At 43.4% G+C, this 17396-nt stretch overlaps 1 protein-coding gene across 1 annotated transcript in view; it reads right to left on the reverse strand.

Annotated features, from left to right (window-relative positions):
• Nucleotides 1-1076: 1076 nt before the first annotated feature.
• Nucleotides 1077-17396, reverse strand: part of LOC311149151 (solute carrier family 22 member 23-like) — a gene marked incomplete at both ends in the record, with an annotated part of 20109 nt that continues 3789 nt past the window's right edge. Inside the window, 8 exons of the mRNA XM_084186237.1 lie at nucleotides 1077-1518; nucleotides 2792-2915; nucleotides 3204-3236; nucleotides 3700-3926; nucleotides 4522-4624; nucleotides 6948-7075; nucleotides 16400-16586; nucleotides 17152-17155. Coding sequence (XP_084042363.1) covers nucleotides 1077-1518; nucleotides 2792-2915; nucleotides 3204-3236; nucleotides 3700-3926; nucleotides 4522-4624; nucleotides 6948-7075; nucleotides 16400-16586; nucleotides 17152-17155 — 1248 coding nt within the window. The remainder of the gene's footprint in view (nucleotides 1519-2791; nucleotides 2916-3203; nucleotides 3237-3699; nucleotides 3927-4521; nucleotides 4625-6947; nucleotides 7076-16399; nucleotides 16587-17151; nucleotides 17156-17396) is intronic.

Below are 17396 nucleotides of genomic sequence, written 5' to 3' on the forward strand. Positions count from 1 at the left end.
GAGTGAGAGGCACAAATGAACCCATCAAGTAGGCTACAGTATATAGGCCTGACTTCTCCTTTTATTCAATTTCGAGTGCAGCAGTTTCACCCAAAATCTGTGCCTCAAAGAAGTTGGCTGACAAATATTTGATTGAACTTTGAATTTTAATGCAAAAAGTTACACCAATAGAATTTGAAATGCATAGAGCACACATCACTGTTGAAAGACATTTCGAATGAAATATAGAATACCATGTCTGCTCTGCTGCTCTATACATTTGTCTCTCTCTGTGTTTAGAGTACACCACTCTGCTTATACCTTACAACAGACACCATGACATCCCTCCTCAGCATGGAACCATGCTGGGACCATGGTACCTGTTAGACACACTGCCAACCCTTGGCAACATTTACCCTATGGCCACTAATACATGTAAGTCAATGTAATGAGTTTCTGTTCATTGCAAAGACATACACAGGTGTGTGAAAAATTCCATATTTTGTTTCAAGAATATCCTGTTCTATTGCAGGCCCTCAAAGACTTACTAAATCATATTGAGTGTCTGAAATAGTACCCTATTCCCTATATAGTGCACTATATGCACGCCCTGGTCAGAAGTAGTACACTATATAGGGAATAGGGTGGAATTTAGGATGCAAGCATAATCACTACTCTACAGGCTATCTGCTAATCCATCACCTCATTACATTACCACCCATTAAACCTCCAGGTAAAGATGCCTTCTTGGGGTGTCTGAACAGTAATGCCTTATTTTTCATTTTTGGGTTTTGTCCAAATCTTGGATGTCCATGACCTCAATTTCCACCTTTCTCACAAACGAGACGTTGAAGGATTGTGTCACAAGACTAATGAGAGGGTAATCATTTCTTGATTAAACCAACCGGAAGGTTTTTAAAGTTTTAAAATGAAAGAGTTCCTCATGGAAGAATCTGACAAGCAGGACTGAATGAATGAGAACAGTCATGATGGTGACCAGGAGTGGGGCAGCTCCTTTGGGACAGTTCCAGCTATCCCCACAGCACGGTCCTGTCCTATCCTCTGTCTGTGTGTCACGGGGGAGTGTGGGTTTGCTGCTACGATGACCCTCCCACCACCATACTATTACTGATAACCTCCCCTCCGGTAGCATACGCATACGCATACGACGTAGGTACTGCTGCAAGAGCAGGAGCCGCTGCTGCTGTGGTGCCCCCGGTGGCCGTAAGACGCAGCGGCGTGTCGTGGACGCGGGAGTATAAATCCCTATCCCCAGGCTTGGTGAGAAGGAGGTGCTGTTCTCCAGGCCGATGGGTGAGCAGGGGCTGGCGGGTGTAGCTCTCCCCGTCCACGAGGCTCTCTGGCAGGGGTTGGTTGCGTGGTTCGGGCAGCAGTAGCAGGCAGATGATACACAGCAGGGTGCAGGCGGCGAAGATCATGTGGTGCAGGAAGTAGCCCTTCTGGTTGTGGAGCTCCATGATAGGGGCCGTCAGCATGCCGAAACCAGCACTGGCCAGGACCAGGCCCAGACCACCACCCCTTAGGAGGGAGGGAGACAAAGAGGGAGAGTTATGATTCAGGAACCACTAGCCAAACACTGAAACCAGACACAGCATACAAAAGATCAGACTCAGACACAAGCAGAAAACACTATCTAGATTCTCAACCTGGAATCAGGGGTACACGTAACATAGTAATAGTAAATCCGGCACACTCCAATTAGTATGATATGTGACGTTTCGTATGGTATGTATTAATTTGTGGATGTCCATCATCCATTTCCTATGATATGTTACAAAGTATAATTCGTATGATATTTTACGAATTCCAATTTATACAATTTGTTGCGAATTCTCAAAACGTATGATATGATACGAATTTCAATTTGTTGTGGCTAACGTTAGCTAGGTGGCCAATGTGAGCTAGGCTAGGGGTTAGGGTTAAGGTTAGGAGTTAGGGTTAAGATTAGGGGAAGGGTTAGCTAACATGCTAAGTAGTTGCAAAGTAGCTAGAATGTAGTAAGTAGTTGCAAAGTTGCTAAAATTGTCCGTGATGAGATTGGAACATGCAACCTTTGGGTTGCGAGACATTCGCATTATATGCCTACCTTGACCAACCACTCTACCATTGTTTTTGCCTTAAGTAACCTTCTGTCTTATGGAACCATACCAAACGTAACATATCACACTAATTTGAGTGTCTCTGCCTTATGTTTACTATGTTACGTCTAGTCTATGAGACCAGGCTGAGATTCTAGAACAGTTGTCTCTGTCAAATTGCATTTATATGACACATACAGACTACACCACAAGATGGCGCTGGTAGGCCATTCTAACACATGTACTTGACGGGACATGTTATTTTTTTTGTCATTTAGCAGACGCTCTTATCCAGAGCGACTTACAGGAGCAACTAGGGTTAAGTGCCTTGCTCAGGGGCACATCGACAGATTTTTCACCTAGTCGGCTCGGGATTAGAACCAGGTGGGGCGGCAGGTAGCTTAGTGGTTAAGAGCGTTGTGCCAGTAACTGAAAGGTCACTGGTTCTAATCCCCGAGCCGACTAGGTGAAAAATCTGTCGATGTGCCCTTGAGCAAGGCACTTAACCCTAGTTGCTCCTGGATAAGAGCGTCTGCTAAATGACCCCCCCAAAAAAAAAGAACCAGCGACCTTTCGGTTACTAGCACAATGCTCTTGACCACTAAGCTACCTGCCGACATAATTTTCAAATAAGTGTGTGTAGTTATAGGAATCCAATAACTGTTGGTGTGTGTGGGTGCGGTCAGACCATACATAGTGTGTGTGTGTGTTACCTGATGACGGTGGGAGTGATCTCAGCGCAGAAGAAGATGCTGAGGGTGCTGACGGCGTGAGAGGAGAACATTCCGATGATGGAAAACGCCACCGAGAACTTCCTGTTTAGTGTGTCCCTCAGAACTAACCAGACAAGAGAAGGATGAGAAACATGAGAGGAGGTGAGATACATTGTACATCATAAATATAAAAATTTAATTTACTGGGTCTAGTCATAATAGAAAACTGATCACGGAAAACAGTTGGTGTACTGGCCCGCCTTTAATTTTGTTTAACGACTGTTTTGTTGATTCTACAACACAAAATCAACAGATGGAGCATGAGCCTGGCCTGTAGCGCTGCAACCCAGAGCAACTGATTGGCATATTTTTTCAATCGGTCTGAGTGTGATTTTATAAAGTCAAATTGTACCTGTGTCATGGCGAAGGCTGTACTTCCCAATCACTGTATTCAAGGAAAGGTCATGGGTGGGGGAAGAAAAATAGTGAAAATGAGTATAGCCATTAGAAAATCTCATTATTTGTATGACAGATACAGATCTGATATAACGACAACAGAGTAATGATATAGAAAAGGGTATTCTCCTAGTAGTGACTTCTCTGAATCACTGGAATAAGTCCATTATCTGAGCATGTTGTTTGTGTATAACAGGATCAGAATATAATGGGATGTTATTGCTTTGTAAGTTCCCATGTAAAGAACTATTTGTGGATGGACTATGAGAGGGATGCTCACATGGGTCACTCGTTAAAACATCTGACAAAACGTGGGCTTTCAAAGGCCGACGGTTGACCTAAATGTTTATTTCTTGGACATAGAATTTCTGTGTGTGTGTGTGTGTGTGTGTGTGTGTGTGTGTGTTTCACGTGTGTGAAATGCATAACACGTGTGTCTGTACTCTACTCACAGTTGAGCAGGCCCAGCTGCAGCAGTGATGCCAGGGCAGTGATTATCATGAAGGTGAGGAGTCCGCCCCGACGACCCATGAACGCCACGGCCGGGCACAGCGCCAGGCAGGTTGCTACGGCGATGCCGGCCATGGTGTAGTAGTCGGCATGGAACATGGCCGACACAGGAGCCTCTGGGTCCATCATACTGCGGGCAAAACAGTGGTGGATACCGTACCCCGTCAGCCTACAGATACACACATCAACACATTATTAGCGAGAGCAAAACAGTGGTGGATACTGTACCATGTCAACCAGCAGAGAGAGAGAGACATGTAGCGGAGGTGAGTGGGACTGACGCCAGTATGATGAAGTAACTTAAAATCAGTGTCAACCTCCTCGTGGTCTAAGGGTTATGACATTGGTTCCCGAAGTGGGAGACCCGGGTTCAGATCCTACCAGTTACACACACACACCATCATTACTAGCAGCAAGACAGTGCTGGAAACCATATGCCATCAATCTAGAGAGAGAGACGCGCTGAACTGGTACGGAGCCTTGTCTTCATGGGGAACCTAGCTCATGTGTAATTCATGTTCTGTTTGGCACATTGCCCTACGACTTTTACTCCTTATTGTTATTCATTATTTACTGTGTATTTATTCCTCATGTCACTATTTTTTTTTTTTCATCTTTAACTCTGCATTGTTGGAAAGGACCCGTAAGTAAGCATTTCACTGTTAGTCTACACCAATTATTTGCGAAGCAAAATAAGATTTGACTTGATTTCACACAGCTGCACACACACACGCAAACACACACAGAGAGAGAGAGAGACTTACGAGTTGACACAGAGCACCACGATGTTCTTCCACAGGTTTCTGGTGCTGGTCATCTTGACGATGCAGGTCCTCTTTGGCTTCTTATGAAGCTCATGCTCCAGCTCTGGTGGTGAGACACGACACATAGTAAGACCTTCCCACTGGCAGGGAAGCAACACACACACACACACACACACACACACACACACACACACAGACAGACAGACAGACAGACTCCACAGTAATGTTCTGTGGGTGGATGTGTGTATGAGATCTGAAATAAAACACTTTATTTTATTGATCCAGCAGTACCTATTAATCTGCTCCCTGCTTTAAAATATTTTCTCATAGTTTAAAGCTGTGTGTGTGTGTCTGGGATTAAGCCGTGCATATATTTCATCAAATTAAACTAGAGTCCTGCAGTTGCACATGTGAAAATGAACGCGTACGTGCATAGTCCGTGTGTGTCACTGTGTCTGACTGACTGAATCCATTGCATTCACATTTCATCACTGAAATCAGAGACCTGCAGCTACATGTTGTGTCTAACAACAATACAATCAGTGCAAATGCAATTGACAATGTGTTGTTGTGAGTCTACGTGTGACATCCCATACGTATATACAGTGGGGGAAAAAAGTATTTAGTCAGCCACCAATTGTGCAAGTTCTCCCACTTAAAAAGATGAGAGAGGCCTGTAATTTTCATAGGTACACGTCAACTATGACAGACAAAATGAGGAAAAAAAATCCAGAAAATCACATTGTAGGATTTTTTATGAATTTATTTGCAAATTATGGTGGAAAATAAGTATTTGGTCGATAACAAAAGTTTCTCAATACTTTGTTATATACCCTTTGTTGGCAATGACACAGGTCAAACGTTTTCTATAAGTCTTCACAAGGTTTTCACACACTGTTGCTGGTATTTTGGCCCATTCCTCCATGCAGATCTCCTCTAGAGCAGTGATGTTTTGGGGCTGTCGCTGGGCAACACGGACTTTCAACTCCCTCCAAAGATTTTGTATGGGGTTGAGATCTGGAGACTGGCTAGGCCACTCCAGGACCTTGAAATGCTTCTTACGAAGCCACTCCTTCGTTGCCCGGGCGGTGTGTTTGGGATCATTGCCATGCTGAAAGACCCAGCCACGTTTCATCTTCAATGCCCTTGCTGATGGAAGGAGGTTTTCACTCAAAATCTCACGATACATGGCCCCATTCACTCTTTCCTTTACACGGATCAGTCGTCCTGGTCCCTTTGCAGAAAAACAGCCCCAAAGCATGATGTTTCCACCACCATGCTTCACAGTAGGTATGGTGTTCTTTGGATGCAACTCAGCATTCTTTGTCCTCCAAACACGACGAGTTGAGTTTTTACCAAAAAGTTATATTTTGGTTTCATCTGACCATATGACATTCTCCCAATCCTCTTCTGGATCATCCAAATGCACTCTAGCAAACTTCAGACGGGCCTGGACATGTACTGGCTTAAGCAGGGGGACACGTCTGGCACTGCAGGATTTGTGTCCCTGGCGGCGTAGTGTGTTACTGATGGTAGGCTTTGTTACTTTGGTCCCAGCTCTCTGCAGGTCATTCACTAGGTCCCCCCGTGTGGTTCTGGGATTTTTGCTCACCGTTCTTGTGATCATTTTGACCCCACGGGGTGAGGTCTTGCGTGGAGCCCCAGATCGAGGGAGATTATCAGTGGTCTTGTATGTCTTCCATTTCCTAATAATTGCTCCCACAGTTGATTTCTTCAAACCAAGCTGCTTACCTATTGCAGATTCAGTCTTCCCAGCCTGGTGCAGGTCTACAATTTTGTTTCTGGTGTCCTTTGACAGCTCTTTGGTCTTGGCCATAGTGGAGTTTGGAGTGTGACTGTTTGAGGTTGTGGACAGGTGTCTTTTATACTGATAACAAGTTCAAACAGGTGCCATTAATACAGGTAACGAGTGGAGGACAGAGGAGCCTCTTAAAGAAGAAGTTACAGGTCTGTGAGAGCCAGAAATCTTGCTTGTTTGTAGGTGACCAAATACTTATTTTCCACCATAATTTGCAAATAAATTCATAAAAAAACCTACAATGTGATTTTCTGGATTTTTCTTTCTCAATTTGTCTGTCATAGTTGACGTGTACCTATGATGAAAATTACAGGCCTCTCTCATCTTTTTAAGTGGGAGAACTTCCACAATTGGTGGCTGACTAAATACTTTTTTCCCCCACTGTATACTGCATGGCCAGCTGCAAACCAGGGGTGTGTGTAGACACTGATGGAATAAGTGTGGTTCCGTTTAACTCAGGGTCTCTCCTCGCTCTGCCTCTCCATCTCCCCTCTTTCTCTCCACCTCTCCCCTCTGTGTATCACCACCTACCACCTCTCTATCTCTCCTCTCTCCACCTCTCTTCTTTCTCGATGTCTCTCTACTTCTTCCTCTCCATCTTCCTCACCTGCTAGAATGCCGCTGGGTTCAGTTGTCATGTCGACCTGGTTCTTCCTGGCAATGCGGAGCATCATGGCTTTAGAGCGGCGGTAGTGCTGCGTGGCCAGGAGCCAACGCAGGGACTCTGGGAAGATCCTACAGAGAGAAGTAAACATGAGAAAGAGAGAGAGAATGACAGAAGGGAAATGAGAGAAAGATGGTATTGTCTGAGCATGCAGTGTGTAGTGTACTGTTTAAGCCGAAACCTGGTCCTGATGAGCAAGTCTTTATAGGCCGGTGGCAAGGCCCACACATTTTTTAGATACCCCTACCCGAAGTAGAACAAAACACAACCATGTTTTTTCACATCCCTAATGTCTCCCATTTATTAAATGGATGGTTGTGTCAAAATATTTTACTGCAAAAGTGGTTAAATTTATAGATATTGTGCCACAACCCCTAAACTAAAAAAGTGCTTAATAATGCCTGGCTGGAGGGGGGATGGACCGCAAAAGCTCATGTATCCTACTGTACATACACAAACAAACAGCATTAGGATATTTTAATGCATAGACCTGTAAACACAGAGATACAACAGGTGGAAATGTCAACTATGAATATTTATGATGAATGTAAGCTTAACTTTTGGTAGCTGATTAATAGACAACTTTCCAAGTCAAATTTGCTCTCATTCACTGCTGTATGGTCCTGCCTGACAAGAATACATACAGTTACACATGTTTTTTGATGTTGTGGCTATGGTAATCTGCTCTAAGGGAAACAAGTGGGTTCAGACATCGGAATTAGATTTTTTGGGGTTCAAGGTTCCTTCCCACTGGGCACAGACGTCAATTCAACTTGTATTCCACGTTGGTTCAACGTCATTTCATTGAAATGACACGGAAACAACATTGATTCAGTGGGTTGAAGGATTTTGTTACTTAAGCCCCTACTCTTGTAATTAAAGTCAGGGGCCACCACAGATGATGTTTGGGGCCACCATGGATTTTGACTCAAATACAATATGGTGTCAACAATCTAATATGGCTGCCGTAGTACCATTTGATGGAGGTTAAATCACCTGTTAATATGAATTTTAGAGATGAGAGGCATCTTTTTCAGAATTGTGTACAACACTCATGCCCACAAAGACTGTTTTGGTGTAATTTTATTCTGAATCCAATATGGCCAAACACCTTCCCCTGCATATACGTTGCCCTTGTTTATTTTGTATTGTGTTATTCTGTCTTTTAAAAGGGTTCATTAAGTGTCTTTGTATATCTAGGACTATGAGTGGCACTGCCAAGCCTCTGAAGTGTTTGATTAGCTGAAGCCAAATAGCTTTTCAATGTGTGTTTATGTTTAAATCTTCGTAAGGGTCCCAGAGATAAAACGTACATTTTGTATTACCATATCATTTTTGTACGTTCTCTATAGTTATGTACTTGAAAATGTATCAGTTGACCAATTCGGCACATTTGGGCAGACTTGATACAAAATAGTCCAGTATTGCAATGCTTCACTTGATCAATCTGAAACTTTGCACACACACTAAACTGCAATATTATATTGTGGCCTTTCTCTTGCATTTCAAAGATGATTGAACAAAAAAAATAATAGAAAATGCATGTGTTATATCTAATGTGTTATATTCTCCTACATTCATTTCACATTTCCACAAACGTCAAAGTGTTTCCTTTCAAATGGTATCAAGAATATACATATCCAGGCAGTTAGATTTGGGTATGTCATTTTAGGCGAAAATTGAAAACAAGGGTCAGATCCTTAAGAGGTTAAATAGAGGTTACTTAGAGTGTAGGTCATAGACTACGACTAAGAAGCATTATGGGGGACGTAGCACAGCTCCACACACATACAGTTGAAGTTGGAAGTTTACATACACCTTAGCCAAATACATTTAAACTCGGTTTTCCACAATTCCTGACATTTAATCCTAGTAAAAATTCCCTGTCTTAGGTCAGTTAGGATCACCACTTTATTTTAAGAATGTGAAATGTCAGAATAATAGTAGACAGAATTATTTTATTTTATTCCTTTCATCACATTCCCAGTGGGTCAGAAGTTTACATACACTCAATTAGTATTTGGTAGCATTGCCTTTAAATTGTTTAACTTGGGTCAAACGTTTCGGGTAGCCTTCCACAAGCTTCCCACAATAAGTTGGGTGAATTTTGGCCCATTCCCCCTGACAGAGCTGGTGTAACTGAGTCAGGTTTGTAGGCCTCCTTACTCGCACACGCTTTTTCAGTTCTGCCCACAAATTTTCTATAGGATTGAGGTCAGGGCTTTGTGATGGCCATTCCAATACCTTGACTTTGTTGTCGTTAAGCCATTTTGCCACAACTTTGGAAGTATGCTTGGGGTCATTGTCCATTTGGAAGACCCATTTGCGACCAAGCTTTAACTTCCTAACTGATGTCTTGAGATGTTGCTTCAATATATCCACATAATTTTCCTTCCTCATGATGCCATCTATTTTGTGAAGTGCACCAGTCCCTCCTGCAGCAAAGCACCCCCACAGCATGATGCTGCCACCCGCGTGCTTCACGGTTGGGATGGTGTTCTTCGGCTTGCAAGCCACCCCCTTTTTCCTCCAAACATAACGATGGTCATTATGGCCAAACAGTTCTATTTTTGTTTCATCAGACCAGAGGACATTTCTCCAAAAAGTACGATCTTTGTCCCCATTTGCAGTTGTAAACCGTAGTCTGGGTTTTTTATGGCGGTTTTGGAACAGTGGCTTCTTCCTTGCTGAGCGGCCTTTCAGGTTATGTCGATATAGGACTCGTTTTACTGTGGATATAGATACTTTTTAACGTGTTCCCTCCAGCATCTTCACAAGGTCCTTTGCTGTTGTTCTGGGATTGATTTGCACTTTTCGCACCAAAGTACGTTCATCTCTAGGAGACAGAATCCGCCTCCTTCCTGAGCGGTATGACGGCTGCATGGTCCCATGGTGTTTATACTTGCGTACTATTGTTTGTACAGATTAACGTGGTACCGTCAGGCATTTGGAAATTGCTCCCAAGGATGAACCAGACTTGTGGAGGTCTACAATTTTGTTTTCTGAGGTCTTGGCCGATTTCTTTTGATTTTCCCATGATGTCAAGCAAAGAGGCACTGAGTTTGAAGGTAGGCCATGACATCATTTTCTGGAATTTTCCAAGCTGTTTAAAGGCACAGTCAACTTAGTGTATGTAAACTTCTGACCCACTGGAATTGTGATACAGTGAATTATAAGTGAAATAATCTGTCTGTAAACAATTGTTGGAAAAATGACTTGTGCCATGCACAAAGTAGATGTCCTAACCGACTTGCCAAAACTACAGTTTGTTAACAAGAAATGTGTGGAGTGGTTGAAAAACGAGTTTTAATGACTCCAACCTAAGTTTATGTAAACTTCCGACATCAACTGTATACAGTACATTTGAAGATCGTCCCTGGGCTTTGTGGACAGTAAAGGGGTTGCAGAGGAGGTAGAGCTGGCCAAGCATGGTGCACAAAGGCCAATATCTCACAGTCAATACCCAGCCACCATACTGATGACATACAGCATCTTTGTTTAAATTTGACCATCCTAAGGGGCCTCTTGTTTGCTATAGATGGCACATGTCTTTAAAGGGATGTTGGGGTTACTGCACAGTTTCCCAGACCAATGTAGAAGTCTCTCTAATGTGAGAGCTCATTCTTTACATGTGAGTCCAGTTCAGGTATCACATGGGCTGGCCAGCCATGGTTGGTAGCAAAATGGATACCTATGAGGGCAATGCACGCCAGCACTTTCTAGATGGAATTTTGGCTGTCGAATGGCCTCATGACCTGTGGCAGTCCAGTTCCATGGTGTCTCTGTCATTAGTAACTGCCAGACGGGAGGACTTATGGTTGAGTGGGCCTATTGAGGACAGTTCTGGGAGATTCAGGATAGCATTGACATTGGAGAGGTGCAATTCCTACCATATTATGTGAAGGCCTAGTAAGTTGATGGCATTTCTTGTCAATGAGTGTCTGGTTGTGTTGGTTCATTGTAGTGAACACCTGCCTTATGTGCTTGTCATCATGTGTGGTTGCATCCTACACATACAGTGCCTTCGGAAAGTCTTCAGAACCCTTTGTTACGTTAGAGCCTTATTCTGAAATGGATTAAATAAATAAAAATCCTCAGCAATCTACACACAAAACCCCATAATGACAAAGCGAAAACAAGTTTTTAGAAATTTTACAACATTTCTAAAATGTAGAAACAGAAATACCTTATTTACATAAGTATTCAGACCCTTTGCTATGAGACTCGAAATTGAGCTCAGGTGCATCCTGTTTCCATTGATCATCCTTGAGATGTTTCTACAACTTGATTGGAGTCCACCTGTGGTCAATTCAATTGATTGGACATGATTTGGAAAGGCACACACCTGTCTATGTAAGGTCCTCTGTGGAGATGGGAGAACCTTCCAGAAGGCAACCATCTCTGCAGCACTCCACCAATCAGGCCTTTATGGTAAAGTGGCCAGACGGAAGCCACTCCTTGGTAAAAGGCACATGACAGCCCGCTTGGAGTTTGCCAAAGGGCACCTAAAGACCATGAGAAACAAGATTCTCTGGTCTGATGAAACCGAGATTGAACTCTTTGGCCTGAATGCCAAGCGTCGAGTCTGTAGGAAACCTGGCACCATCCCTATGGTGAAGCATGGTGGTGGCAGCATCATGCTGTGGGGATGTTTTTCAGCGGCAGGGACTGGGGGACTAGTCAGGATCGAGGAAAATGTGAACGGAGCAAAGTACAGAGAGATCCTCAATGAAAACCGGCTCCAGAGCTCTCAGGACCTCAGACTGGGGCAAAGGTTCACCTTCCAACAGGACAATGACCCTAAGCATACAGCCAAGACAACGCAGGAGTAGCTTTGGGACAAGTCTCTGAAAGCCCGGACTTGAACCTGATCGAACATCTCTGGAGAGACCTGAAAATAGCTGTGTAGCAACGCTCCCCATCCAACCTGACAGAGCTTGAGAGGATCTGCAGAGAAGAATGGGAGAAACTCCCTAAATACAGGTGTGCCAAGCTTGTAGCGTCATACCCAAGAAGACTTGAGGCTATAATCGCTGCCAAAGGTGCTTCAACAAAGTACTGAGTAAAGGGTCTGAATACTTATGTAAATGTAATATTTCAGTTTATTATCTTTAATACATTAGCAAAAATGTCTAAAAACCTGTTTTTGCTTTGTCATTATCGGGTATTGTGTGTAAATTGATTAGGGAAAATAACTATTTTATCAATTTTAAAATAAGGCTGTAACATAACAAAATGTGGAAAAAGTCAAGGGGTCTGAATACTTTCTGAAGGCACTGTACTCCATAATGTCACCAAGTCAACATACAGCAACTCCATGGCAGACAGACAGGATGGTGGACATGGTTTTCTGGAAAAAGCAATGTGCCAGCTCAACCTGAACTGCATACGAGTGCACTGAAACATCCCAATGTGGACCACTAATGCAGTGAGCCAGCGGAAAGTCATGTTGGATTCAGGAAGCCGTAATGGACTAGCCATGAATCAAAGCTCACTTTTAAATGATAAGGAGGTGACTTAAGAGCACAAGTTGTACCACAGTGGGGGCAAGATGTAGAGTTAGGGAGAGTCCAGGGTTGGATTTGCTTTCCTTTCGTTGGAGCCTCCCGAGTTTCCTCATTGATCCTCAAAGAGGCTCGTAACTTGGAATACTAGTTGTTGCCATGCCAAGCAGTCTGCTGCCTTTTCTACACTGAAAAAATATATAAACGCAACATGTAAAGTGTTGGTCCCATGTTTCATGAGCTGAAATAAAAGATTGAAGAAATGTTCCATACGCACAAAAGGTTTATTTCTCTCAAATTTTGTGCACACATTTGTTTACATCCCTGTTAGTGAGTATTTCTCCTTTGCCAAGATAATCCATCCACTTGACAGGAGTGGCATATCAAGAAGCTGATCATTGTGCTGGGGACAATAAAAGGCCACTCTAAAATGTGTAGTTTTGTCACACAACACAATGCCACAGATGTCTCAAGTTTTGAGGGAGCGTGCAATTGGCATGCTGACTGCTGGAATGTCCACCAGAGCTGTTGCCAGAGAATTGAATGTTAATTTCTCTACCATAAGCCACCTCCAACGTCATTTTTAGAGAATTTGGCAGTACGTCCAACTGGCCTCACAACCACAGATCACGTGTATGGCGTCGTGTGGGTGAGCGGTTTGCTGATGTCAACGTTGTGAACAGAGTGCCCCGTGGTGGTGGTGGGGTTATGGTATAGGCAGGCATAAGCTACGGACAATGAACACAATTGCATTTTATCGATGGCAATTTGAATGCACAGAAATACCGTGACGCGATTGTGAGGCCCATTTTTTTAAAGGTATCTGTGACCAACAGTCATGTGAATTCCATAGATTAGGGCCTAATGAATTTATTCAATTGACTGATTTCCTCATATGAACTGTAACAGTAAAATCTTTGAAATTGTTCCATGTTGCGTTTATATTTTTGTTCAGTATATATCCAGACAAAGGTGTTTGAGTGTAATTATGGCAGGCATATTGGATTCCCAACAAATTTGAATTGCACACAGGGGCGGTGTGTTCAATAGGGCGATATGGGCGACGCACTGCCAAACGGGAAAAGGAAGGGATTTTTTTTCTAATCAATTATATCACGGCAACAGTAGTTATCAGTGTTGTAATCTAGACGTCTGATCTGCCACAGTGCCACTAAATGTCCAATCAGGCTAAAGTCGTGCTTCAAATGGCCCCCCCCCCCCCCTTTTGGGGCGATTTCAGTCAGGTTGAAAATCGCCCAGAAGTCTCTCATAGCCTCTAATGTAAAATCAATTTTTTTCAAATATCAGAGCTTTCAATACAATCTCTATGGGTTTCTGAGGGCTTGCACTTACGCGCTTTCGTCATACGTAACGTAACCATGAACGTAACTAAAAAAAGAGTGGGTAGCCTCATCAATCAATTCACTACTACTGTGAAAATGGCTATAGCGTTCAGTGCAACTCGATTGTCTCTTTGAAATAAGTTACTTTTTGTCGGCGAACAAATGAAGATAAATTGGCAACGAAACAATTAGGACCTCCCAGACCAAATTTAATAATTCAACAGGTTTCTACTAAAGGGGGGAAGTCCTACACCCGAGGATTTTCCAAAAATTGGTACGAACGAAAAACCTGGCTAGCAGGCTGCGATGTAGCTAATGCAGTCTTCTGCTACCCCCTGCTTACTCTTTCACCCTGAAGGCGGCACGGCAGACAGCACCGCTTGGACAGCGACTGGTGTGTAACGGACATGCACCATCTTTCAGGAAAGATTAAGAAACATGAGCTGTCAAAGACCCACATGGATAGCTGTTTGAGATTGTCTGCTTTGGGGAGAGTGAACATTCCCACTCAACTGGATGAGGGATACAGGCTAGCTGTCCGCCGCCACAACGATGAGGTTAGTGTTGATAATCACAAGTTTACTGGAGAACTGAAACTGACAAGGCTGACAAGATAGGACCCTTTTGTCCATTGTTATTGGATAGGAACAGAACTTATAACCAGCTCCTGACCTAAATAGATCTTAGCACAACATTTTACTCAACATATCATATTCCATATTCACTATAACAAATATATTTACTACGACATTAGCAAGAACCGCCACATCCTCAGCCGGCTAATCCAGTGTGTGAAGTTTTGCGGAGTGTTTGAGTTAGCTTTGCGAGGCAAAGATGAAACTGAGGGCTCCACCAACCCTGGTAAGCCAACACTTTTGAGATCAGTCAATAAATGCTTCTGGTATTGACTTATATGCTGCCCCTGTCTTCATGTTGTTGCTGGACATATCTTTTTTTAAATGTGTGTAGGTCACCTAAATCATCAGAAAAATTGCCCCCCCTGAGAATTTTTTCAGGAGCCGCCACTGATTGCACATAAATAGTATTGAGTACAGGTCATAAGAACAGTACACAAATCTGAAAGCTTTTCTATATACAGATGATTTACCCACCATTTAATGGTATCATGGCAGCCATATTAGATGTTGGGTGAAATCTAGGGGGGCCCCCCTAATGTAGAAGAGGAAACTTTAACTGAAAAAAGAAAGACAATTTTCAGTGTCTGAGCCCACTTGTTTTTCTTAGAGCCGATTAGATTACAATAGCCACAACATTGAAAAATGTGTAACTGTATGTATGTTTGTCAGGCAGGACCATACAGCAGTGAATGACAGCAAATTTGACTTGGAAAGTTGTCTATTAATCAGCTACCAGAAAGTAAAGCTTACATTCATCATGATTATTCATAGATATACATTTACGCCTATTGTATCTCTGTGTTTACAGGTCTATATTTCCAAGATGCATTAAGATATCCTAATGCTGTTTTTTGTTTATGTAGTGCAGACAACTGAATACTTGTATTTCAAATTTTAGCAATATCAGAGCTTGCAATATTGGGTTACATGAGCTTATATGGCCAATCCCCACTCCAGCCAGGCATTATTCTGCACCTTTTGAGTTTAGGTGGTATGTCACAATATCTATCAATTTAACCACTTTTGCAGTCAAATACATTTACACAACCATCCATTTTATAAATGGAGACATAAGAGATGTGAAAAAACATGGTTGTGTTTTGTTCTACCTCGGGTAGGGCTATCCTTTTTGAGGACTGGCCACTAGCATATTAACCTCTAACCCCACAGCATGGTGGAATCCCTGGGGTTTTCTCGTTTGGGAAAAAGTCTGTCCTCTGTCCTCTTTCCTCCGTCCTCTCTTCTCTCTTCTGTGACATGGAAACTGATGAGTGATCGAGGAGAGTGTCAATTTGTTAATAGGCAAACGGAAGAGGGTCCTCCCCTCCTCGATAGCCACCTTTCATCGATAGGCTACTCGTGCATCCTATCGCAGAATAATTTTGAAATCTGCCACACCCACTCTGAATCAGCTTTTGTTTTGTCAGAGGATAAAAACATGCACACGTTTAAAAACAATATGCTACTTATTGTTTTATCTATAAACTGTCTTGCACAACTAACTTAATTTGTTTTGAGCACTTTACACATTTATTTTGGTATCCACCCCTATAAATGTAATTTGCTTAATGACGCGAGAGTGGAGAAGAACGGACTCATTTCAAGCAAGCACATTTCCATCCACGTTCACTCTCCTCGCCGACTCCCCTCGATTAACTTTGAATTTTTACAAAAGGAGGCGAGAGAGGATGGAGGAGAGAGGATGCAGGAGGTGAGCAAATCTAATTGATAAAAGGCCCGTCAGTGGACTGAGCTACTTCATGAGTGGGAGTGGCCACTCACTAAGTTGGTGTGGCTATCCCCTCAGTGGGCAGGACTCCATGGTACTTCTAATTTCAACCTCTAACTCTAGCATGATTGTCTCAACAGAATGGTGGTAACATGGAAGACATTTGGGTGGGGCTCTTTACCAGACGTAGGGCAACATCAGGATGAAGGGGCAGATGATGATGATCTGCAGGACCTGCCAGTCATCCTGGACCGGCCAATCACGACAAAGAGCCGCCACCCCGGGCATCACCAGCTGCCCGCCCACCATGAGAAAACTGGCCACCATGGTCATGGAAAAACGCCAGCCTGGCAGGCACAGCTCAATCCCTATGGAGGAGGGGGGGGGAGGGGGAGGGGGAGAGAGGTTAGACATATAGCCAGCATGGCCATGGAGAAAGGCCAGCTTGGCAGGCACAGCTCAATCTCCAGAGAGAGAGAGGGAGAGGGACAGAAGTTACAGCCAGAGAAATTGAGCGGGTTCAGTGAGTTCAGTCTCAGAGCTTTTTGTATGTTCATGCTATAAAGGGCTTTTCATCCTACTGAGCAAAACCTAGCTGAGCCCAATTCAAACTGTACTGAGCTGGCCTGGTTACGCATCCACCATAGTTGCTGAAACAGAAAAGGACAATCTGAAAAAAATAGATCTGCACCAGAACAGTTTGGTTCGGGTAGGCACGATGGTGGGTAGGCTATAATGGCATACATCACTGCGGTATAGTGCTGTAGCTCTCTGATGTAGCTTAGCTGTCTGTTCAAATGCCTAAACGGTCTCAGCTACAACTCATTCCCTCAATTAATAATTGAATACCCTCTGTGTCACAACTTTTCCTCAGAAGCCTGCAGTTAACCACCAGTTAATGATCAGTTAACAACCAGTGAACCATGAGCTCACCTAACTGTCAGAAATACACATTAGGGCCATTCTCAAGAGTTCAGTCAGTGAGCCATTTCACAGATACCGTCCCTTTCTTCCCTGATTGGGCTGTCATCTCATCCCCTACCGGCTACCCTGTGGTACAGTCCAGATGGTCCACTCCAGATGGCAAGGTCTATTTGAAGGTGACCAGTAGGGGGGTGTAGGAGAGGGGGTATCTTTGCTGTATGCTCACTAACCAGGGCTCATGTAATGTCACTTCC

This window comes from Coregonus lavaretus (genome assembly GCF_964263955.1).
Source record: "Coregonus lavaretus genome assembly, chromosome: 21".
Taxonomy (NCBI): domain Eukaryota; kingdom Metazoa; phylum Chordata; class Actinopteri; order Salmoniformes; family Salmonidae; genus Coregonus; species Coregonus lavaretus.